This window comes from Bombina bombina, chromosome 9, assembly GCF_027579735.1.
Source record: "Bombina bombina isolate aBomBom1 chromosome 9, aBomBom1.pri, whole genome shotgun sequence".
Classification (NCBI taxonomy): domain Eukaryota; kingdom Metazoa; phylum Chordata; class Amphibia; order Anura; family Bombinatoridae; genus Bombina; species Bombina bombina.
Genome location: NC_069507.1, coordinates 187,695,821 through 187,716,260, shown reverse-complemented (window position 1 = coordinate 187,716,260; position 20,440 = coordinate 187,695,821). Strand labels below are relative to the sequence as shown.

At 37.7% G+C, this 20,440-nt stretch overlaps 1 protein-coding gene across 4 annotated transcripts in view; it reads right to left on the bottom strand.

The window, feature by feature from the left end:
- UROS (uroporphyrinogen III synthase) overlaps positions 1-20,440 on the bottom strand; it is a 191,336-nt gene that overhangs the window by 155,403 nt on the left and 15,493 nt on the right. For all 4 annotated transcript variants that reach the window (XM_053692521.1, XM_053692520.1, XM_053692523.1 and 1 more), the window contains exons 3-5: positions 16,501-16,584; positions 14,967-15,063; positions 3,859-3,933 (exon numbers count right to left, since the gene is read on the bottom strand). In XM_053692521.1, coding sequence (XP_053548496.1) covers positions 3,859-3,933; positions 14,967-15,063; positions 16,501-16,584 — 256 coding nt within the window. The remainder of the gene's footprint in view (positions 1-3,858; positions 3,934-14,966; positions 15,064-16,500; positions 16,585-20,440) is intronic.

The window sequence follows — 20,440 nt, the reverse complement described above, 5'->3', positions numbered from 1 at the left end:
TATGGAGCTCAATTTTGCTCAATGCTCACATATTGCCTGCTAACGCCGGGTTTTTGCAAACCTGTAATAGCAGCGCTATAAGGAGGTGAGCGGTGGCAATAACTTGCAAGTTAGCACTGCACCGCTCATAACGCAAAACTCGTAATCTAGCCGATATTCTTTGAAAAAATGTTAAACCTATTTTAAAACCAAACCAACATTCCAAAACAAACTTAAACAATTCTGTGGTATTTATTGATGGACACTATGCCCTAGTCTATCCCTATCTAGTCTCATCTCTTTCTTAGAGGATAATGGAGATTAGTAAGCGAGTCCAGATTTTCTAAAAGGGTTAATTCTCTAGTTTTCTTAAACTTTTCATATAGCAGAACTTGGCCTCCAATAATTGCTCTATCCTGTCGTATTTTGCATTATCCAGTAAAACCATATTTTAATAAATTGCTGCCTAGTCCTCTGGATATAGGCAGCTAGTTCTGACATAGTATATATAAATATGTTCTAATTTATCTAGCACCTCAGCCCAGGCTGGTACCCCCACCTTCCAGTGTCTGGCGATACAGACCCTAGTTGCAGTACATAGAATCCGAATGAACGTGTTGATTGCTTTATTATATGGTTTAAGTCTATAGTTTAAGAGAGCCTGAGCGACAGTCAGGGTAATTGGTTCTCCCAATACTCTACCCAAGAGTCTCTGAAGTTGCTCCCAAGTAGCTATGATCTCGAGGCACTCCCACCACATGTGTATATAGGTCCCCTTAGTCCTGCATCCTCTATAGCATTGATTGGAACGGTCTGGGGTGAGATACAACCTGAAAACCATCTTAATGCAGTTCTCTTTGAAGTTTGCACTAATCAGTCCCTTACTTGAGTTATATCGAGTCAGATCCCATTTACTTCTCGGGAGGTCAAGTCCCGAGTCCTGTTCCCATTTAAATACTATTGTCGACTGGTTTGGGGTTTTAGCTCCCTGAAGAGCCAAGTATAGTATTGAAATCAGTTTCTTCAGTCTGTTTGGGGAAATGCATATACGTCCTAATGCTGTGAGTGTCTGTGCAGACCATGGGAAGCTATATTTCTGTATGGCAGAGGAGATCTAAAGGTAAAGAAACCAGTGTAGTTTCATTGGATGGATAGTTTCTTGAATTTGGGAGTATGTCTGTATATGGTTACCCTCCAGGAAGTCAGCTACTCTATATAGTCCCTTGTTGTGCCACTTCCCCACCTGTGTACGCAATTCTGGGTGTAGAAGAAACTTAATTGGTTTGGTCCTAGAATTTATGTGTATCAACTTCAGGGGTTCAGTAAGCAATTTCCAAACCATAACTGTGTCAGCTGTGGTATGCGTTCTGTAAGAATGACTGTCAAATGTGTGATCTGATTCCCACAATATATCTGCAGGGGATTCATAACCCCCCAGATCTGCCTCAAGTCTGGTCCATAAAATATTATAATCATTTTTGCCCAATAAAGAGGCCTGTGCTAGTCTAGCCGCATGATAGTAGTCAGTAAGATTCGGGAGGCCTACTCCTCCTAATTGTCTGTGTCTAGTTAATATATCTGAGACTATCCTCCCTCTTCTCTCCCCTCTTAAATAACTATTTATGGAAGCTTGTAGTTTCTGTAGATCAGACATCGACACCGCTATTGGAAGTGCCCTGAAAAGATATAAAATTCTTGGGAGAATATTCATTTTAATCGCCGATAGCCTGCCATACCAGGAGAATTTATAAGTTTTCCACTTTTTCAAATCTCTATTGATTGTATTATAGAGTGGAACATAATTCAGATCATATAGATTGTATTATGAATCTAATAATTTGATGCCTAAGTAGGTGATAGAGTTCTTAGCCCAGGCAAGCTCGAAGTTGGCGTCAATCTTTTTTTTAGTACGTGGCTGAAGATTTAGAGACAATGCTTCGCACTTATCTAAGTTAATCTTGTAACCTGAAACAAAAAGAAAAGTCTTGTAGGGTCTGGTACAAGTTGGGCAAATATATTAGAGGTCTAGTCAAGGTCAAAAGAACATCATCTGCAAAAAGCGACAATTTATACTCAGATTCTTTAACTATCACACCTGAAATATCTGGGTTATTTCTTATACACGCTGCTGGTGGCTCCGTACATAGGGCGAACAGTATTAGCGACAAGGGGCATCTCTGACGGGTACCATTTAAAACATCTATAGCCTTGGATTGGAATCCCGTTGTCCTAATGACCGCTGTCGGGGTAGAATATAGTCTTTTTATTGCCTCCATAAAGGCCCCCTAAAACCCATTTCTTTAAGTAAGTTTTTAAAAAGGTTTTATACTGGATTTTTAGATCAGTATCTGCGCATATTATTCTTTATAGTAGTGTCTATTACATGCAGTTATATAAAAAAATTGGTGTATACTGTCCCTTTAAATCCTTTTCTATCAGGCATACTCCGCTTATTCAGGAGAGAATGCCAAAAATCAAGTAACGCTATGACTTAGGCCGTGTCTTTGTCATCACTAGAATTATGTCCTAATTCGGAACAAGAAATTATAGTAAATTGTACACTGATGAATTTACAAATACACACATCATTACAATGTATTTGAACTGCAACTATTTTAAGTTCCAGAGTTTTACAGCAGATTAGAATCAATGTATCCTACCTTTACGTGAATTTGATATAAAACTCAGACTTTTTAATAATATACATTACTCATCCTTGTCCCAGCTGTAAACTATTTTAGCCTCTAGCTTTAAAAATAAATAGAATACCTGTATGTAATAAAAAACAGATGTAAAAAGACTCAAACAATATGCCATTTAGCAGAAACCCCGTCCTCTGTGCTTTACTCATTGTCTTTTTTTATTTGAAGTCTATCTAATAAAATGTCTTAGCTTTCCTAAGTGTGATATTCTCTCGTACTGCTTTAATCCTACTCAGTGGTATAATTAGGTTTTGTGCTGCCCTAGGCACGCAAAATTCTGCTGCCCTTCCCCTCTTAGGTTTTGGGCCATTTTTGGCCATGCTATTTTTTGGTGAGGGTGTAGCGTGACTTTTTTTTTTCCATGGCATTTCCAAAGTAAATGTTGATGTTCAAGTGCATGTGTGTATATATGTGTGCATGTGTGTGTGTGGGGGGTATGGTGGGTTTAGTGAGGAGTTAGGGTAGTGTGCGTGTGTAGTGCAGTGTGTGTATAGTGAGTGTGTGTGTAGTGAGACTCAAAAAGTGCTGCCCCCAAAAAAATCTGCCACCTTAGGCAAGTGCCTTGTTTGCCTAGGCCAAAATACGCAGCTGTTCCTACTGACTGTACCACTTCACCAGGAATCAAGACATCCTTCCTCTGTGGTATCTTTGCTGTGACATATCAGAGCGTCACAGCCAATCAAAAGTTGCAAAGATTTCTTCTGTTGAGTGTGAAGGAGCTCGCTCACGCTGCCTTCAATCAGTCTCTGCAAAGTGGCGAGTCATGTGGATTGGATACTGGGGGCAGGCAGCTTGGGTATGCACCTTAGACTCTTCCGGATGAAGAAAAAAAAAAATAGGTGCAGAATGGGGTGGAAGATGAGTAAGGTAAGTAGAGGCAAAGGGAAGGTGATTTAAGAAAATATTCTATTAATGCAACTTTTATGATTTACATGAAATCTGAGGTAAATATGCAAGGTTTTTACTGTTAAGTTATGAAGGAACAAGTTCTGTTTCCCTTTAATAACAAATCTGCAAGATCTGCAAAATAACTCGCCTCCCTTAAATCAGTATAATAAAGTATGTATTTATATATATATTGTTTTTTATAGATTTAATACCTACAGAATGCGGGGGAAATGTAGTTGAAGTGTTGTTGTTATATTATGAGTAATAATATTATTAATAATGTTCTTACCAAGTGCAGCTGTAGCTTTCCCAACCACATAAACTGATTTAGAATTCCACTTCTCCCTTAATGAGCGTTCCCAAGCTAGAACAAAAAAATAGAAAATGTTAGAATACACTATACACCAGTGTGGCAAATTGGTAATAATCATTTAAAGGAACACTAAAGTCAGAATGAAACCTTTATGATTCAGATAGAGCAACCAATTTTCCAATTCACTTCCATTATCTCAATGTGCACATTCTTTTTATGTGCACACTTTCTGAGGCACCAGCTCCTACTGAGCATGTGCAAGAATTCACAGACTATACACATATACATTTTTGTGATTGGCTGGTGCCTTTTACATGATGCAGGGGGAAGGAAATTTGAGCTAACTTTGAAATTTGTCAGAAAAAAAATCTGCTACTCATTTGAAACTTAATGTAAGTGCTTTTGCGTTTTTTCTTTTTTTTTTTGTATTTATTGATTATGAAAGACTCCTGTAATTTTAAGACACTTTTAAATTAACTTCGATTTTAAAATGTGCTTAATTTTCTTGGTATCCTTTGTTGAAAAAGAATACGCACATTTCCTACAATAGTGGGAGCCAGATGCTGAGTTACAGCACATCTTCGAGCTCACGGTAGCAATTAACACTTATAAAATTAACCAGAGATCAGATCTCTGGTTAATTGTATAAATGTGCCCCAAAATACAGTCTATCCGCGTATTTTATTAAAAAATAAACGCCTAGATTTTGAGTTTTGTCGGTAAAGACCCGCGGTGCTAACACTGCTTTTTTTTCCAGCGCACCCTTAAGCCAACGCTGGTATTTAGAGTTGTCTGAATGGCTGCGTTAGCCTCAGAAAAGGGAGCGTTGAGCATAATTTAGCTCCACTTCAACCCTCAATACCAGCGTTGCTTAAGTCAGCGGTAAGCTGGAAAAACGTGCTCGTGCACGATATCCCCATAGAAAACAATGGGGCTGATCTGGCTGAAAAAAACGCCTGCAAAAAAGCAGAGTTCAGCTCCTAACGCAGCCCCATTGTTTCCTATGGGGAAACACTCTCTAAGTCTACACCTAACACCCTAACATGAACCCTGAGTCTAAACATCCCTAATCTTACACTTATTAACCCCTAATCTGCCGCCCCCGCTATCGCTGACACCTGCATTATATTATCAACCCCTAATCTGCCGCTCCGGACACCGCCGCAACCTACATTATAGCTATGAACCCCTAATCTACTGCCCCTAACATCGCCAACACCTATATTATATTTATTACCCCCTAATCTGCCCCCCCAACGTCGCCGCCACCTACCTACACTTATTAACCCCTATCACTATAATAAATGTATTAACCCCTAAACCACCGCACTCCCGCCTCGCAAACACTATAATAAATAGTATTAACCCCTAATCTGCCCTCCCTAACATCGCCGCCACCTACCTACAAATATTAACCCCTAATCTCCCGTCCGCAACGTCGCCACTACTATAATAAAGTTATTAACCCCTAAACCTAAGTCTAACCCTAACCCTAACACCCCCCTAAATTAAATATAATTTAAATTAATCTAAATAAATGTACTATAATTAAATATTTTTTTTCTATTTAAAACTAAATACTTACCTATAAAATAAACCCTAATATAGCTACAATATAACTAATAGTTACATTGTAGCTATTTTAGGATTTATAATTATTTTACAGGCAACTTTGTATTTATTTTAACTAGGTACAATAGCCATTAAATAGTTAATAACTATTTAATAGCTACCTAGTTAAAATAATTACAAAATTACCTGTAAAATAAATCCTAACCTAAGTTACAAATACACCTAACACTACACTATCAATAAATTAATTAAATAAATTAACTACAATTAGCTAAATTAAAATACAATTAAATAAACTAATCTATAATACAAAAAAACAAACACTAAATTACAGAAAATAATTTTTTTTTACAAGAAGTTTAAACTAATTACACCTAATCTAAGCCCCTAATAAAATAAAAAAGCCCCCCAAAATAATAAAATGCCCTACCCTATTCTAAATTAAAAAGTAATCAGCTCTTTTACCAGCCCTTTAAAGGGCCTTTTGGGGGCATTGCCCCAAAGTAATCAGCTCTTTTACCTGTAAATAAAAATACAATACCCCCCCAACATTAAAACCCACCACCCACACAGCCCTACTCTAACCCACCCAAACCCCCCTTAAATAAACCCAACACTAACCCCCTGAAGATCTCCCTACCTTGAGTCGTCTTCACTCAGCCGAGCCGAATTCTTCATCCAAGCGGAGCAAGAAGATGTCCTCCATCCGGTAGAAGTCTTCATCCAAGCGGGGCAAGAAGAAGTCCTCCATCCGGTAGAAGTCTTCATCCAAGCGGGGTCTTCTATCTTCATCCATCCGGAGCGGAGCAATCTTCCAGCCAGCCGACGCGGAGCCATTCTCTTCAACCGACGGACTAACGATCAGCCAATCAGATTGAAGTTCCGATCAGCCAATAGAATGCGAGGTCAATCCGATTGGCTGATAGAATCCTATCAGCCAATCGGAATTCGAGGGACGCCATCTGGGATGATGTCCCTTAAAGAAACCGTCAATCGTCGTTAGTCCGACGGTTGAAGAGGATGGCTTCGCGTCGGCTGGCTGGAAGATGGCTCCGCTCCGGATGGATGAAGATAGAAGACCCCGCTTGGATGAAGACTTCTACCGGATGGAGGACTTCTTCTTGCCCCGCTTGGATGAAGACTTCTACCGGATGGAGGACATCTTCTTGCTCCGCTTGGATGAAGAATTCGGCTCGGCTGAGTGAAGACGACTCAAGGTAGGGAGATCTTAAGGGGGTTAGTGTTAGGTTTATTTAAGGGGGGTTTGGGTGGGTTAGAGTAGGGGTGTGTGGGTGGTGGGTTTTAATGTTGGGGGGGTATTGTATTTTTATTTACAGGTAAAAGAGCTGATTACTTTGGGGCAATGTCCCGCAAAAGACCCTTTTAAGGGCTGGTAAAAGAGCCGATTACTTTTTAATTTAGAATAGGGTAGGGCATTTTATTATTTTGGGGGGCTTTTTTATTTTATTAGGGGGCTAAGATTAGGTGTAATTATTTTAAACTTCTTGTAAAAAAAATTATTTTTTGTAATTTAGTGTTTTTTTTGTATTATAGATTAGTTTATTTAATTGTATTTTAGTTTAGCTAATTGTAGTTAATTTATTTAATTAATTTATTGATAGTGTAGTGTTAGGTGTATTTGTAACTTAGGTTAGGATTTATTTTACAGGTAATTTTGTAATTTTTTTAACTAGGTAGCTATTAAATAGTTATTAACTATTTAATAGCTATTGTACCTAGTTAAAATAAATACAAAGTTGCCTGTAAAATAAATATAAATCCTAAAATAGCTACTATGCAACTATTAGTTATATTGTAGCTATATTAGGGTTTATTTTATAGGTAAGTATTTAGTTTTAAATAGGAAAAAAATATTTGATTATAGTACATTTATTTAGATTAATTTAAATTATATTTAACTTAGGGGGGTGTTAGGGTTAGACTTAGGTTTAGGGGTTAATAACTTTATTATAGTAGCGGCGACGTTGAGGGTGGGAGATTAGGGGTTAATATTTGTAGGTAGGTGGCGGCGATGTTAGGGAGGGCAGATTAGGGGTTAATACTATTTATTATAGTGTTTGCGAGGCAGGAGTGCAGCGGTTTAGGGGTTAATACATTTATTATAGTGGCAGCGAGGTCCGGTCGGCAGATTAGGGGTTAATAAGTGTAGGTAGGTGGCAGCGACATTGGGGGGGGCAGATTAGGGGTTAATAAATATAATGTAGGTGTTGGCGATGTTAGGGGCAGCAGATTAGGGGTTCATAGCTATAATGTAGGTGGCGGCGATGTCCGGTCGGTAGATTAGGGGTTAAAAAAAATTATTATAGGGTTGGCGATGTGGGGGGGCCTCGGTTTAGGGGTTCATAGGTAGTTTATGGGTGTTAGTGTACTTTATAGCACAGTAGTTAAGAGCTTTATGTTCCCGCGTTAGCCCATAAAGCTCTTAACTACTGACTTTTTTTGACGGTAGGAGTCTTGTCAGTAGAGGGTCTACCGCTCACTTCTTCCAAGACTCGAAATACCAGTGTTAGGCAAATCCCATTGAAAAGATAAGATACGCAATTGACGTAAGGGGATCTGTGGTAGCCTCGAGTCGCGGAAAAAAAAGTGAGCGGTAGACCCTTTCCTGTCTGACTCTAAATACCAGCGGGCAGTTAAAAGCAGCGTTAGGACCCCTTAACGCTGCTTTTGACGGCTAACGCCAAACTCTAAATCTAGGCGAAAGATAGCAGCATCTTTATTTTTTAATAAAATTACTGCACTAGGCAGTTTTTTGGGTCTAAAGTTGGTGGGAGTGGAGTGCTAGAAAAAAAACGGCACTGAAAAGTGCCTTTACATTGCAGTCTATGGTAAATGTGTGTTCCCAGTAAATATATATGTATATGCTTATAAATATAAATATATATATATATATATATATATATATATATACACACACACACACATATTTATATGTTAATATGTGTATATACACATATTAACACATAAATATATATGTATATAATCATATACAAATATATTTAAAGATGCTGCCATCGCTGCGTTACTTACCTCCTTTGCTGGGCTTAGGTTCTGATGCCTATGGAAGCGCACTCACGTGAGCGCAATGCTTCCCAGAAAAGCGAAAGCAATGTCGCGTTCACATTGCTGTGAACTCGTAATATTAGCGCACATTAGCGTGCGCTGGTATTACACAGGGGAACGCAAATATATTGCTTTCATGAAAGCAATATTTAGCGCTCCATTTATAATCTGGCCCTAAGTCTGAAAATTAACAGTTTTCCTATTCTGACAACTGGAAGACCACATGGCAGCCTTCAAAAGCCAAATCACTGCAACATAACTGTGCATGGTTCAGCAGAAAAGATCAGATAAGGAACTGCAAAACAATGGTTATTTGCTAACAAAGTGACAATGTTTAGTCAAGTATACCGTCAATGGCTGCGTGGCTATTAAAAAACAATTGCAGTAAACAAGGTGATTACTCATTCAAAAAATGTTCAATCTCACCCACCATGCCCAGTGCTAAAGAAATTTGCGGCGCTAATCAAATAAATCATAATAATAATGAAAAATAAAAAGTAATTGCTAATTTATTTCAAGACTGCAAAAAAATAAATAAAAAAAATAACCTAGTAAGTAGTTATAAGGTGTTTACTGTCCCTTTAATATTTTAATAGTATAAAGAAGCGGCAAGCTAATTATATGCAAGGGTTTTAATAGCAAAGTACAACATATTAGTAATGATTAAAGATTTCATGGAGTGTGATTTTTTTTCAGCTAAAAATCAAAGGCCTAATTAAAAAACCTAATGCAGACTGCTATATTAATTTTCTAAGGAGGTTAATTTACAATAATTTCTTGAGTGGGACACTGTAATTGAAAACAAAATGCGGTTATCTTTATTTAATGAGAATTTGACATCAGAGGCTTATTGGAAATGTCACTGCATGTAAGTAGCAGAAAGCAGCTCTGGACAACCAACTGGAACGTATGTATTTATTTCGCCTGTAGAAACGTGCTGGCAGAACATATTTGCTGTGATATGCAGTCTATCTGCAGTTAAGAAACACACACAAAACCCCCCCACATATAAACAAAATGTAACTTTATTTTGAAACAATGCAGAGATTCAATGCCACTGGGAACTATACTGTTACACAGCTAAAAGTAAAAAGATAATTGAATATTGTGAATATTATATTTTTTGCTCATTCTATCAGTGTTTAATTCATAAAAACTGTTTATATCCACAGTGAAAAACATTGTATTATGCTTTAATTATATTATACTATTTAAAAGGTCACAAAACTCAAAATTCAATGGAAAGTTGACTAAAATAGCTTGCCCTATCTGAATCATGAAAGTTTAATCTTGACTAGACAAATTTACTTTTTACTGTCAGGTTTCTGGAGGCTATAGTTTATGCCAACAAATACTGCTAAATGTGTGAGCAACGATTACCTAGCTGCAGTATTGAGATGATTAAAAATGGGAGTTCAGTCCTGTGACCCTCTCTCCCCTAAATCTGTGCACCTTGACCCCCTGCCCATGGGCCAGACACAATGGGGGCCCCAGAAACTGTCTAATAAGGGAGTGAATGCTTATCAGAATGTGGGCAGAGCTGCTAGTGTTCCTTGGGCAGAACCAACATGGATTGATGGATGGGTGCATGGTCACAGGTTATTCCGTGAGCGGTTCTGAAGCATTACTCACTACAGGCGCACAGATGCCTAAGCCTACCCCAAGGCTGTATGATCTCCTGGTCCTGGGTACAGTAATTAAATTATAAGCTGTTTGATTGACTTTCTGCTAGTTTTCATTTATGGAACATTATCCTCAAAATATGTATATCATGCATAAGAATAGGCACAATTTAAATATATGTTGTTAACTACAAAAAAGCTTATGTTAAAGCTGTTTACATGGATATAGAATCTAATAGAAGTGTATGTTTGGGTACAAATCACATTTTTAGGGCGGCCCCCCTAAAAGAGAACCTATAATATAATCCCATTCAGCAACAGGCTTTGACATTTTTTCTACCAATGGATGCCAGACAGAATTTAATAATGTTCCTATATATCTATCTATTGGGACTTTGTGAATCAGGGCAGATTTTAGATTTACACAGGAAAACAATACATAGTTTTTTTTCCAGCACCAATGAATCTTTCAAGCAATGTCTTTTTATAACTTTATATTTAAAATAAAAAAAATATGATGAAACGTATCTCTTTTTTTGTGCAAAATATTTTGGAGTATAATTGCTACTCTTTCACATGAATGCTAAACATTTTTGGGTACTAAATCCTATACTATAAAAGGTAAAGTATGTTTGTCCGACTCAGTCATGCGCAGTAGAGACTGCACAAGACAAACATACCTGGCCTTAACCCCTTAATGACTAGCGCCAATGCGCAGTGGAAACTGCGCAAGACAAGCGCGAGGACGGTGCTGGTTGTTAAGCCCTTAAGGACCTCTGCTGCGATCTCGCTAAAAGTAGTGAGATTGCACTATTTCTGCATGCCCCACGAGTAGGGCAGTGCAGAAATAGTCTTGCAGAGGTACCAAAGAACTCTGTGTCCCTCTCTGCATCAATTTAAAAAAAGTGCTTTACAAACCAAGCATTTGTAAAGCACCATTTTAAATTGTAAATGCTCTTGAGAAAGACGGCTGGGTCAGTTGAAACGCGCTGGGCACAATAAAACTGCTTTTATACAAGAAAGCGGGTGAAGTTTTTTCTTTGCACATACAAGGAGCTGTTTATCCAGAATATATGCTGGTGTTTTGATACAACATCTCAGCACAACCTTTCTAATTGAAACAAGGAGTAACGTCTCCATATTAATGTTTAAAGGACTGTGGAGTATACTCAAGTAAACAGATGAGGATCTACAGGGAACCAGCGCCTCCTTTTTGGCACAATTATGTGCACGCTACCTATCTAGATATCTTTTAAAAAAGGAATAACATGAGAAGGATGTAAATTTGATAATATAAGTAAATTGGAAACTTTTTTAAAATTGTATTCTCTATCTGAATCATGAAAGAAAAATGTTGGGTTTAAACTTGGTTGGTTATAGTCTATGATATCCAGAATTTGCTATATTGTGGTTAAAGAGACACTCATGCAAAATGTTTTGTGCTTTTTTTAAATTAACTCTCCTTTCTAGTTATGTGTTTAATCCCTGCAAACACATCACAGCTCCTGTGTGGGACAGACTGAGGGCCCGATTCTCTAACGCTCAATGGTCATGTGAGATTCTCTAATAAGATCCGTCAGTACTATGAGGTTCTTCATGGGTTTCTCTATGTTTTACCGTAAAGAGCCATAAAACCCAATTTTTTCTTCTTTCATGATTCAGAAAGAAGCATATTGGAAAGTTGTTTAAAGTTGCATACTCTATTATCAAAGTCAATTTGAACTCTTGGTATCCTTTGTTGAAAAGCGTGCCTAGGTAGGGTCAGAAGCAACAATGCACTCCTGGGAGCTAGCTGCTGATTGGTGGCTGCACATATATGCCTCTTGTCATTGTCTTACTCAATGGGTTCAGCTCACTCCCAGAAGTGAATTTCTGCTTCTTCAACAAAGAATACCAAGAGAATTAAGCAATGTTGACAATAGAAGTAAATTGGGTTATTGTTTAAAACTGTATGCTCTATCAAAATTATGGAAGAAAAAAATTGGTGCTTCATGCTCCTTTAACTCCTTAAGTGCTAAGCCATTTCCACCTCTTTGCTGAGCTGTTTTGGAGTTTTTACATGCTGATCCCATTTAAGCCCTACTGTGAGTCATCTTTTAGAGAGAAACCCTCATATATTATATTAGTGGACCCAGCAGATTCAAACTAAACCCTTATCATATATATATATATATGTAGAAGGTGTAGTAGCACTCCAGCTTCAAATAGTTCCGTTGAGCTCTCCTTGCCCCGGGTGCACTTCAAGAGTATAGATAAAGCAGCAAAGAGGAAGTCACTCGCAGGGTCTTGCAAAAAGATAAAGTATTTATTTTGATGTTTCGGGTGTTACCCCTTTCTCAAAAAACAGCACAGTGTGAAACGGTATACTCACCCCCCTTAAATACCCCTGCACAGCAAACAATCAGTGTGGTAAACACCCTGGCACCTGGAAGTAAAACCACGTCACATGACACAAGGTCAAGCCCCGTTGGCATAGCAACCAGACACTCAGTAGTGTAAACCAAGTGAAAGTTAAAAACATAGTGAAAGTTAAAAACATAGGCAAAACAGATTGTTAGGAGCAATATATAAATACAAACATGGGTTAAAACAAAAATGTTAACAACCAAACAAGCAGTAGTATATGATCATGCAGATAGCATTAATCACCAGGGTGACCGTAATCCCACAGCATAAATACACATAGCCATATACAGCCTCAACCATATCATATCTTAAAGTACAGGTAATGAACTACTGGACAATTTGCGGAGCCCAGGTATAGAACTACCGATAGCGGTCTTCTTAAGTCCCCCCCTGTCATTTCATGCAGGTAGAAGTAGCGAGGCATAGAGGCAAAACACACAAGCCTGGTCGAACCTGCAGTGATAGTCGTTATCACACACTCCATGCCACGGCACATAAGCAATGCAGATACCCAAGGGAAGGTATCAGACATCTTAACAAAGCAAAAAATAGGACAACTTAAACAAAGAACACTTCAAAGAACATAACTTAAGAAAATACCCAAGAGAACGTAAACACATAGTTAGAGGCAGTCCCTTATATGGTGTACCTTACTTGTACCTTAACTTTCACTATGTTTTTAACTTTCACTTGGTTTACACTACTGAGTGTCTGGTTGCTATGCCTACGGGGCTTGACCTTGTGTCATGTGACGTGGTTTTACTTCCAGGTGCCAGGGTGTTTACCACACTGATTGTTTGCTGTGCAGGGGTATTTAAGGGGGGTGAGTATACTGTTTCACACTGTGCTGTTTTTTGAGAAAGGGGTAACACCCGAAACGTCAAAATAAATATTTAATCTTTTTGCAAGACCCTGTGAGTGACTTCCTCTTTGCGGCTTTATATATATATATATCATGACATGAAAGAAACTTGCAACAAAATGTGTGAAAAATGCTTTTTTTTAATTAAAATTGTAATTAACGAGGTTATAAACAATAGTGTGTCTGTACCTAGGGGCTCCCATGAACTTCTATGCACATAACTGCACATTTATTTAAGTCAGGTGATCATAAGTACTACGGTGATAAGCTGACTATTAAAACCTAAATAAGGGCTTTAATTTAAAGAGAGGCTTCTTGGCTTTAAAACAAGGGGTCTTGGGGCACTATATGCCGATTCGGTGGCCTCTTATTGGTATAAAATAAGTGCTCTATTTTTAACATGATCGGAAGACAACCAGGGATATCATGTTTAGTCGTATCTGCTGCAAAATCACAATACATTTCTATTCAATAGCAACAGGATTGTTATTATACATTATATGGTCTGTAAAGGTCAAGTCTCCTGGAATATAGATGAAAATGTTATATTGATAAATTAACATAGAACATTAGGACATGAATATAATAGGAGTGGATGTATAATGCAGAGCACAAGTACACGTTTGGTACCTGCAGTTATTTATTTTTGTTAACAATAAAATAAAACCCTAGAGTGACTTGGAAACAAACACAATTTACAGAAAGAACTGCTGAAAGTCTCAAATTGAATTCCTCGTTGAGTTATAGAACAAATATTATTAAAACAGTACCAAGTCCTAGAGCGTGCAGAGATAGTGTTCGGGGCATCAAAGACACAAAAAGACAAAATTAAAGAACATAGCTTCAGAGTTTTTACTCCCTTTAAGTGTAAAACTTACACGCTCTAATTTGTTACAGTATCATATTTAAAGGAATAGTCTAGTCAAAATAAAACTTTCATGATTGAGATAGAGCATGCAATTTAAAGAAACTTTCTAATTTACTGCAATTATCAATGTTTCTTTTTTCTCTTGCTATCTTTATTTGAAAAAGCAGAAATGTAAGCATAGGAGCCGGCCCATTTTTGGTTCAGCACCTGGGTAGCCCTTTCTGATTGGTGTTTAAATGTAGCCACCAATCGCTACCCAGGTGCTGAACAAAAAATGGGCTGGCTTCTAAGCTTACATTCAAATAAAGATAGCAAGAGAACAAAGAAAAATTGATAATAGGAGTAAATTAGAAAGTTGCTTAAAATTGCATGCTCTATCGCAATCATGCAATTATATTTTGACTAGACTATCCCTTTAAGAAGTCTTTCAAATACTATGTCCTTGAACTGTAAAACGAATACATGCTATGCTAACAAAATCACATTTTAAATGATTTTAAAACCTTTATTGTACACAAATATTTGCACATATCTCTATCTATCTATCTATCTATCTATCTATATATATAGAAACACTTTAAACAATTTTCTCTAAGTCTGCAAGCGATATTGAGCATTATAATTTTATTGTATCCCATTCTGCCTTTTCTGACACATTGACTGTTCTTACCTTTTCTGTTACTAGACTTTTCCAGGCACAGTTTAACAGCTTCTACGGCTCTTGGGCTGGTGAAAATTAGACCATCATACATTTCAGGATGGGACAGCTGACAAAAAAAACAACACAACTAGACATTAAAGGGACATAAAATCCCACATTTTTCTTTCATGATTCAAATAGAACATACAATTTAAAAAAAAAAAAAATTCTATCATCAAATTTTCTTTGTTTTCTTGTTATCCTTTGTTGAACAGCAGGAAGGTAAGTTCAGGAGCGTGCACGTGTCTGCAGCACTATAAGGCAGCAGTTTTGCAACAATGTTATACATTAGCAAGAGCACTAAATGGTAGAACTATTTCCTGTCATGTAGAGCTCCAGAGAGGTGCCCAGTCTTTCTACATGATAGGCCACGTATTTCTTTCTTTTGTCTCACAGAGCTGTTAAAAATGTTAGAAGTTTTACAAATTTATTTAAAAATAGGGGAGGGGGGGCTTCTTGGATAGATCTGATCTAGAATTTGTAATAAGTACGTACATAGTACTTATTGCATCAGTCCCTGAAATGTGCTTAACCCCCCCAAAAAATGCCCCTTTGTTACAAACCCACATGAAATGATAATCCTACCCTCAAACAGTTTTTAAGAAATATTATGTGAGATTACATATTTTACAGGGGCCTTTAAGGTAGCAGGTCCTATGAGTGATGACTGTTGCTTGTCTTATTTCTATGAAATGTCTCTCATTGGCCATTGGCTCATTATGTTAGTTTTATATATATATATATATATATATCCTTAAAGGGATAGGAAAGTCAAAATAAAATTCAGATAGAGCATGTAATCTTAAGAAACTTTTAAATTCACTTCTATTTTCAAATGTGCTTCGTTCTCTTGATATCCCTTGTTGAAAACGAATACGCACATATCCTACACAAGTGGGAGCTAGCTCCTGATTGGTGCCTGCACACATTTGTCTCTTGTGATTGACTAACTAGATGTGTTTATTTAGCTGCCAGTAGTGGAATGCCGTTCCTTCAGCATAAAATTACAAGGTTACAGAACATGATTTCTGGCCTTTCTATGCGGCATGGTACAAACACAATTTTTACATTAAAGAAAGAGATATTTAATATCCTTAGGGAAATCTGGGTTACAACATCGCCGCGCCCATAATTGTCATAAGGATAAAACTTTACACTTATCTCTTTAATATTAACAACTCATAGTCTATCCCATATACCCAATAACTGTACATAGATATTTATTTATCTATCCCCACAGGCAGATATTCACAGATACTCTGTCTCAGTATACACAGATAATTACACACCAGTCCCATGTTCACACTATGCAAAGACACCAGCTCCACAAGGGGTTAGAGATTCATCAAACACAGGAGGGCAGACTGGTGCAGAACCCTTTTATCTCGTTAACAGAAACTTACCCCAGGCCCAAAACATATTGATCTGTTTAAGTTTCGTTGTAATTGTTTGTGGAATGCAGAATACTAGCTAACAGTTTTGTACAATTTGTAACTATTTGTACCTTTTCAAAAAACATCGGAAGAGACACAAAGGCAAAGCTAAGCACAGGGATTAATGCAGCATCTATTCCATGTGCCGACAACTCCTGATGAAAGAGAGAAAGAAATCACATAATTACATTACTTTAAAGTCAGACTGTATGTAAATTAAGCATAATTTTAAACAAGTTTCCCATTTACTTATATTATCTAATTTGCTTCATTCTCTAGATATTCTTTGTTATAACGCATATGTTGATAGGCTCAGTAGCTGCTGATGGATCAACTGTGTGCATTGCTATTTCTTCAGCAAAGATATCTAAAGAATGAAGCAATTTGAAAAGTTGTTTAAAATAGTTTTCTCTATCTGAATCATGAAAGAAAATGTTTGGGTTTCATGTCCCTTTAAATTAAAGTAATCTGAAACTAAAATAATAATTTAATGATTGAGAGCATACAATTTTAAACAAATTTCTCATTTATGTCTATTTTCTTTGTTCCCTTGGTATCTTTTTTTTTTTTTTTTTTAAAGCTCAGGAGTGTGCACGTATCTGGCGTAACTAATAAATAACCAATGCTTATTTGAAAAACAAAAGTGTACACATATTATATATATATACATATATATATACATACATACACACCTCTACTGTAAGTATAGTGACACACAATATGGATAGTATAGCTCATCTATACATTTTCCACAGGCAGGGGCGCCATCAGGGGGTGAAAGGGGTGACTCCTGTCAGGGGCCCAGAGGGCCCCATGAGGCAAGCACAACTATTATTTAAAAAAAAAAAAACAGCAGAGTGCTATTGAGCATGGGAAATGTAATTACAAGGAGTAAAGCATTAGCATTTGAGAGGATTTCTGAGTGTGCACTAAACCACTACACACAATGTGAGACAGACTTCAGTTTGTACAGTGTGTGCCTAAGATCACTTTCATTTGCAGAGTAGGTAGGACTTAGTAAATGTTTGGTTATTTTTTGTGCAATTTTGGATAGTAACTTCAGTGTGGTAGTTGAATGGCGGGGGCAGGGGTCCATAAAATCATTTTTTTTAGCAATATGCAGCAGTGTATTTATGATTATTTGACAGTGCTGTAGAAATTCTATATTTAAAACCATTCTGAAATGTTTCCTCCTCAATACACAAATGGTAGGTGCCCTTTTGGCAGATATGTTTTTTTATTTATTTATATATATATATATATATATTACATTCCAGCTTACTGCCCCTTTATGCAAGGAATTTCCAGATGCCAGGAGGCATATTATCTAAGGCCTAGATTTAGAGTTTGGCGGTAGCCGTCAAAACCAGCGTTAGAGGCTCCTAACGCTGGTTTTAGGCTACCGCCGGTATTTGGAGTCAGTCAGGAAAGGGTCTAACTCTCACTTTTCAGCCTCAACTTTTCCATACCGCAGATCAACTTACGTCAATTGCGTATCCTATCTTTTCAATGGGATCTTCCTAACTCTGGTATTTAGAGTCGTGTCTGAAGTGAGCGTTAGAATTCTAACGACAAAACTCCAGCCGCAGAAAAAAGTCAGTAGTTAAGAGCTTTCTGGGCTAACGCCGGTTCATAAAGCTCTTAACTACTGTGCTCTAAAGTACACTAACACCCATAAACTACCTATGTACCCCTAAACCGAGGTCCCCCCACATCGCCGCCACTCGATTAAATTTTTTAACCCCTAATCTGCCGACCGCCACCTACGTTATACTTATGTACCCCTAATCTGCTGCCCCTAACACCGCCGACCCCTATATTATATTTATTAACCCCTAATCTGCCCCCCTCAACGTCGCCTCCACCTGCCTACACTTATTAACCCCTAATCTGCCGAGCGGATCTCGCCGCTATTCTAATAAATGTATTAACCCCTAAAGCTAAGTCTAACCCTAACACTAAAACCCCCCTAACTTAAATATAATTTAAATCTAACGAAATTAATTAACTCTTATTAAATAAATTATTCCTATTTAAAGCTAAATACTTACCTGTAAAATAAATCCTAATATAGCTACAATATAAATTATAATTATATTGTAGCTATTTTAGGATTAATATTTATTTTACAGGCAACTTTGTAATTATTTTAACCAGGTACAATAGCTATTAAATAGTTATTAACTATTTAATAGCTACCTAGTTAAAATAATTACAAAATTACCTGTAAAATAAATCCTAACCTAAGTTACAATTAAACCTAACACTACACTATCAATAAATTAATTAAATAAAATACCTACAATTACCTACAATTAAACCTAACACTACACTATCAATAAATGAATTAAATACAATATCTGCAAATAAATACAATTAAATAAACTAACTAAAGTACAAAAAATAAAAAAGAACTAAGTTACAAAAAATAAAAAAATATTTACAAACATTAGAAAAATATTACAACAATTTTAAACTAATTACACCTACTCTAAGCCCCCTAATAAAATAACAAAGCCCCCCAAAATAAAAAAATGCCCTACCCTATTCTAAATTACAAAAGTTCAAAGCTCTTTTACCTTACCAGCCCTGAACAGGGCCCTTTGCGGGGCATGCCCCAAAGAATTCAGCTCTTTTGCCTGTAAAAAAAAACACATACAATACCCCCCCCCAACATTACAACCCACCACCCACATACCCCTAATCTAACCCAAACCCCCCTTTAAGCCCCTGAAGATCTTCCTACCTTGTCTTCACCTCACCGGGTATCACACCGATCCGTCCTGGCTCCGATATCTTCATCCAACCCAAGAGGGGGCTAGACATCCATCATCCGACGGCTGAAGAAGTCCAGAAGAGGCTCCAAAGTCTTCATCCTATCCGGGAAGAAGAGTAGATCCGGACGGGCAACCATCTTCTTCCAAGCGGCATCCTCTATCTTCATCCGATGAGGACCGGCTCCATCTTGAAGACCTCCACCGCGGACCCATCTTCTTCCGACGACGACTTCCCGACGAATGACGGTTCCTTTAAGGGACGTCATCCAAGATGGCGTCCCTCGAATTCCGATTGGCTGATAGGATTCTATCAGCCAATCGGAATTAAGGTAGGAAAATTCTGATTGGCTGATGGAATCAGCCAATCAGAATCAAGTTCAATCCGATTGGCTGATCCGATCAGCCAATCAGATTGAGCTCGCATTCTATTGGCTGATCGGAACAGCCAATAGAATGCAAGCTCAATCTGATTGGCTGATTGAATCAGCCAATCGGATTGAACTTGATTCTGATTGGCTGATTCCATCAGCCAATAAGAATTTTCCTACCTTAATTCAGATTGGCTGATAGAATCCTATCAGCCAATCGGAATTCGAGGGACGCCATCTTGGATGACGTCCCTTAAAGGAACCGTCATTCGTCGGGAAGTCGTCGTCGGAAGAAGATGGGTCCGCGGTGGAGGTCTTCAAGATGGAGCCGGTCCTCATCGGATGAAGATAGAAGATGCCGCTTGGAAGAAGATGGTTGCCGGTCCGGATCTACTCTTCTTCCCGGATAGGATGAAGACTTTGGAGCCTCTTCTGGACTTCTTCAGCCGTGGGATGATGGATGTCTAGCACCCTCTTGGGTTGGGTGAAGATATCGGAGCCAGGACGGATCGGTGAACCTGGTATGGTGAAGACAAGGTAGGAAGATCTTCAGGGGCTTAGTGTTAGGTTTATTTAAGGGGGGTTTTGGTTAGATTAGGGGTATGTGGGTGGTGGGTTGTAATGTTGGGGGGGGGTATTGCATGTGTTTTTTTTACAGGCAAAAGAGCTGAATTCTTTGGGGCATGCCCCGCAAAGGGCCCTGTTCAGGGCTGGTAAGGTAAAAGAGCTTTGAACTTTTGTAATTTAGAATAGGGTAGGGCATTTTTTTATTTTGGGGGGGCTTTGTTATTTTATTAGGGGGCTTAGAGTAGGTGTAATTAGTTTAAAATTGTTGTAATATTTTTCTAATGTTTGTAAATATTTTT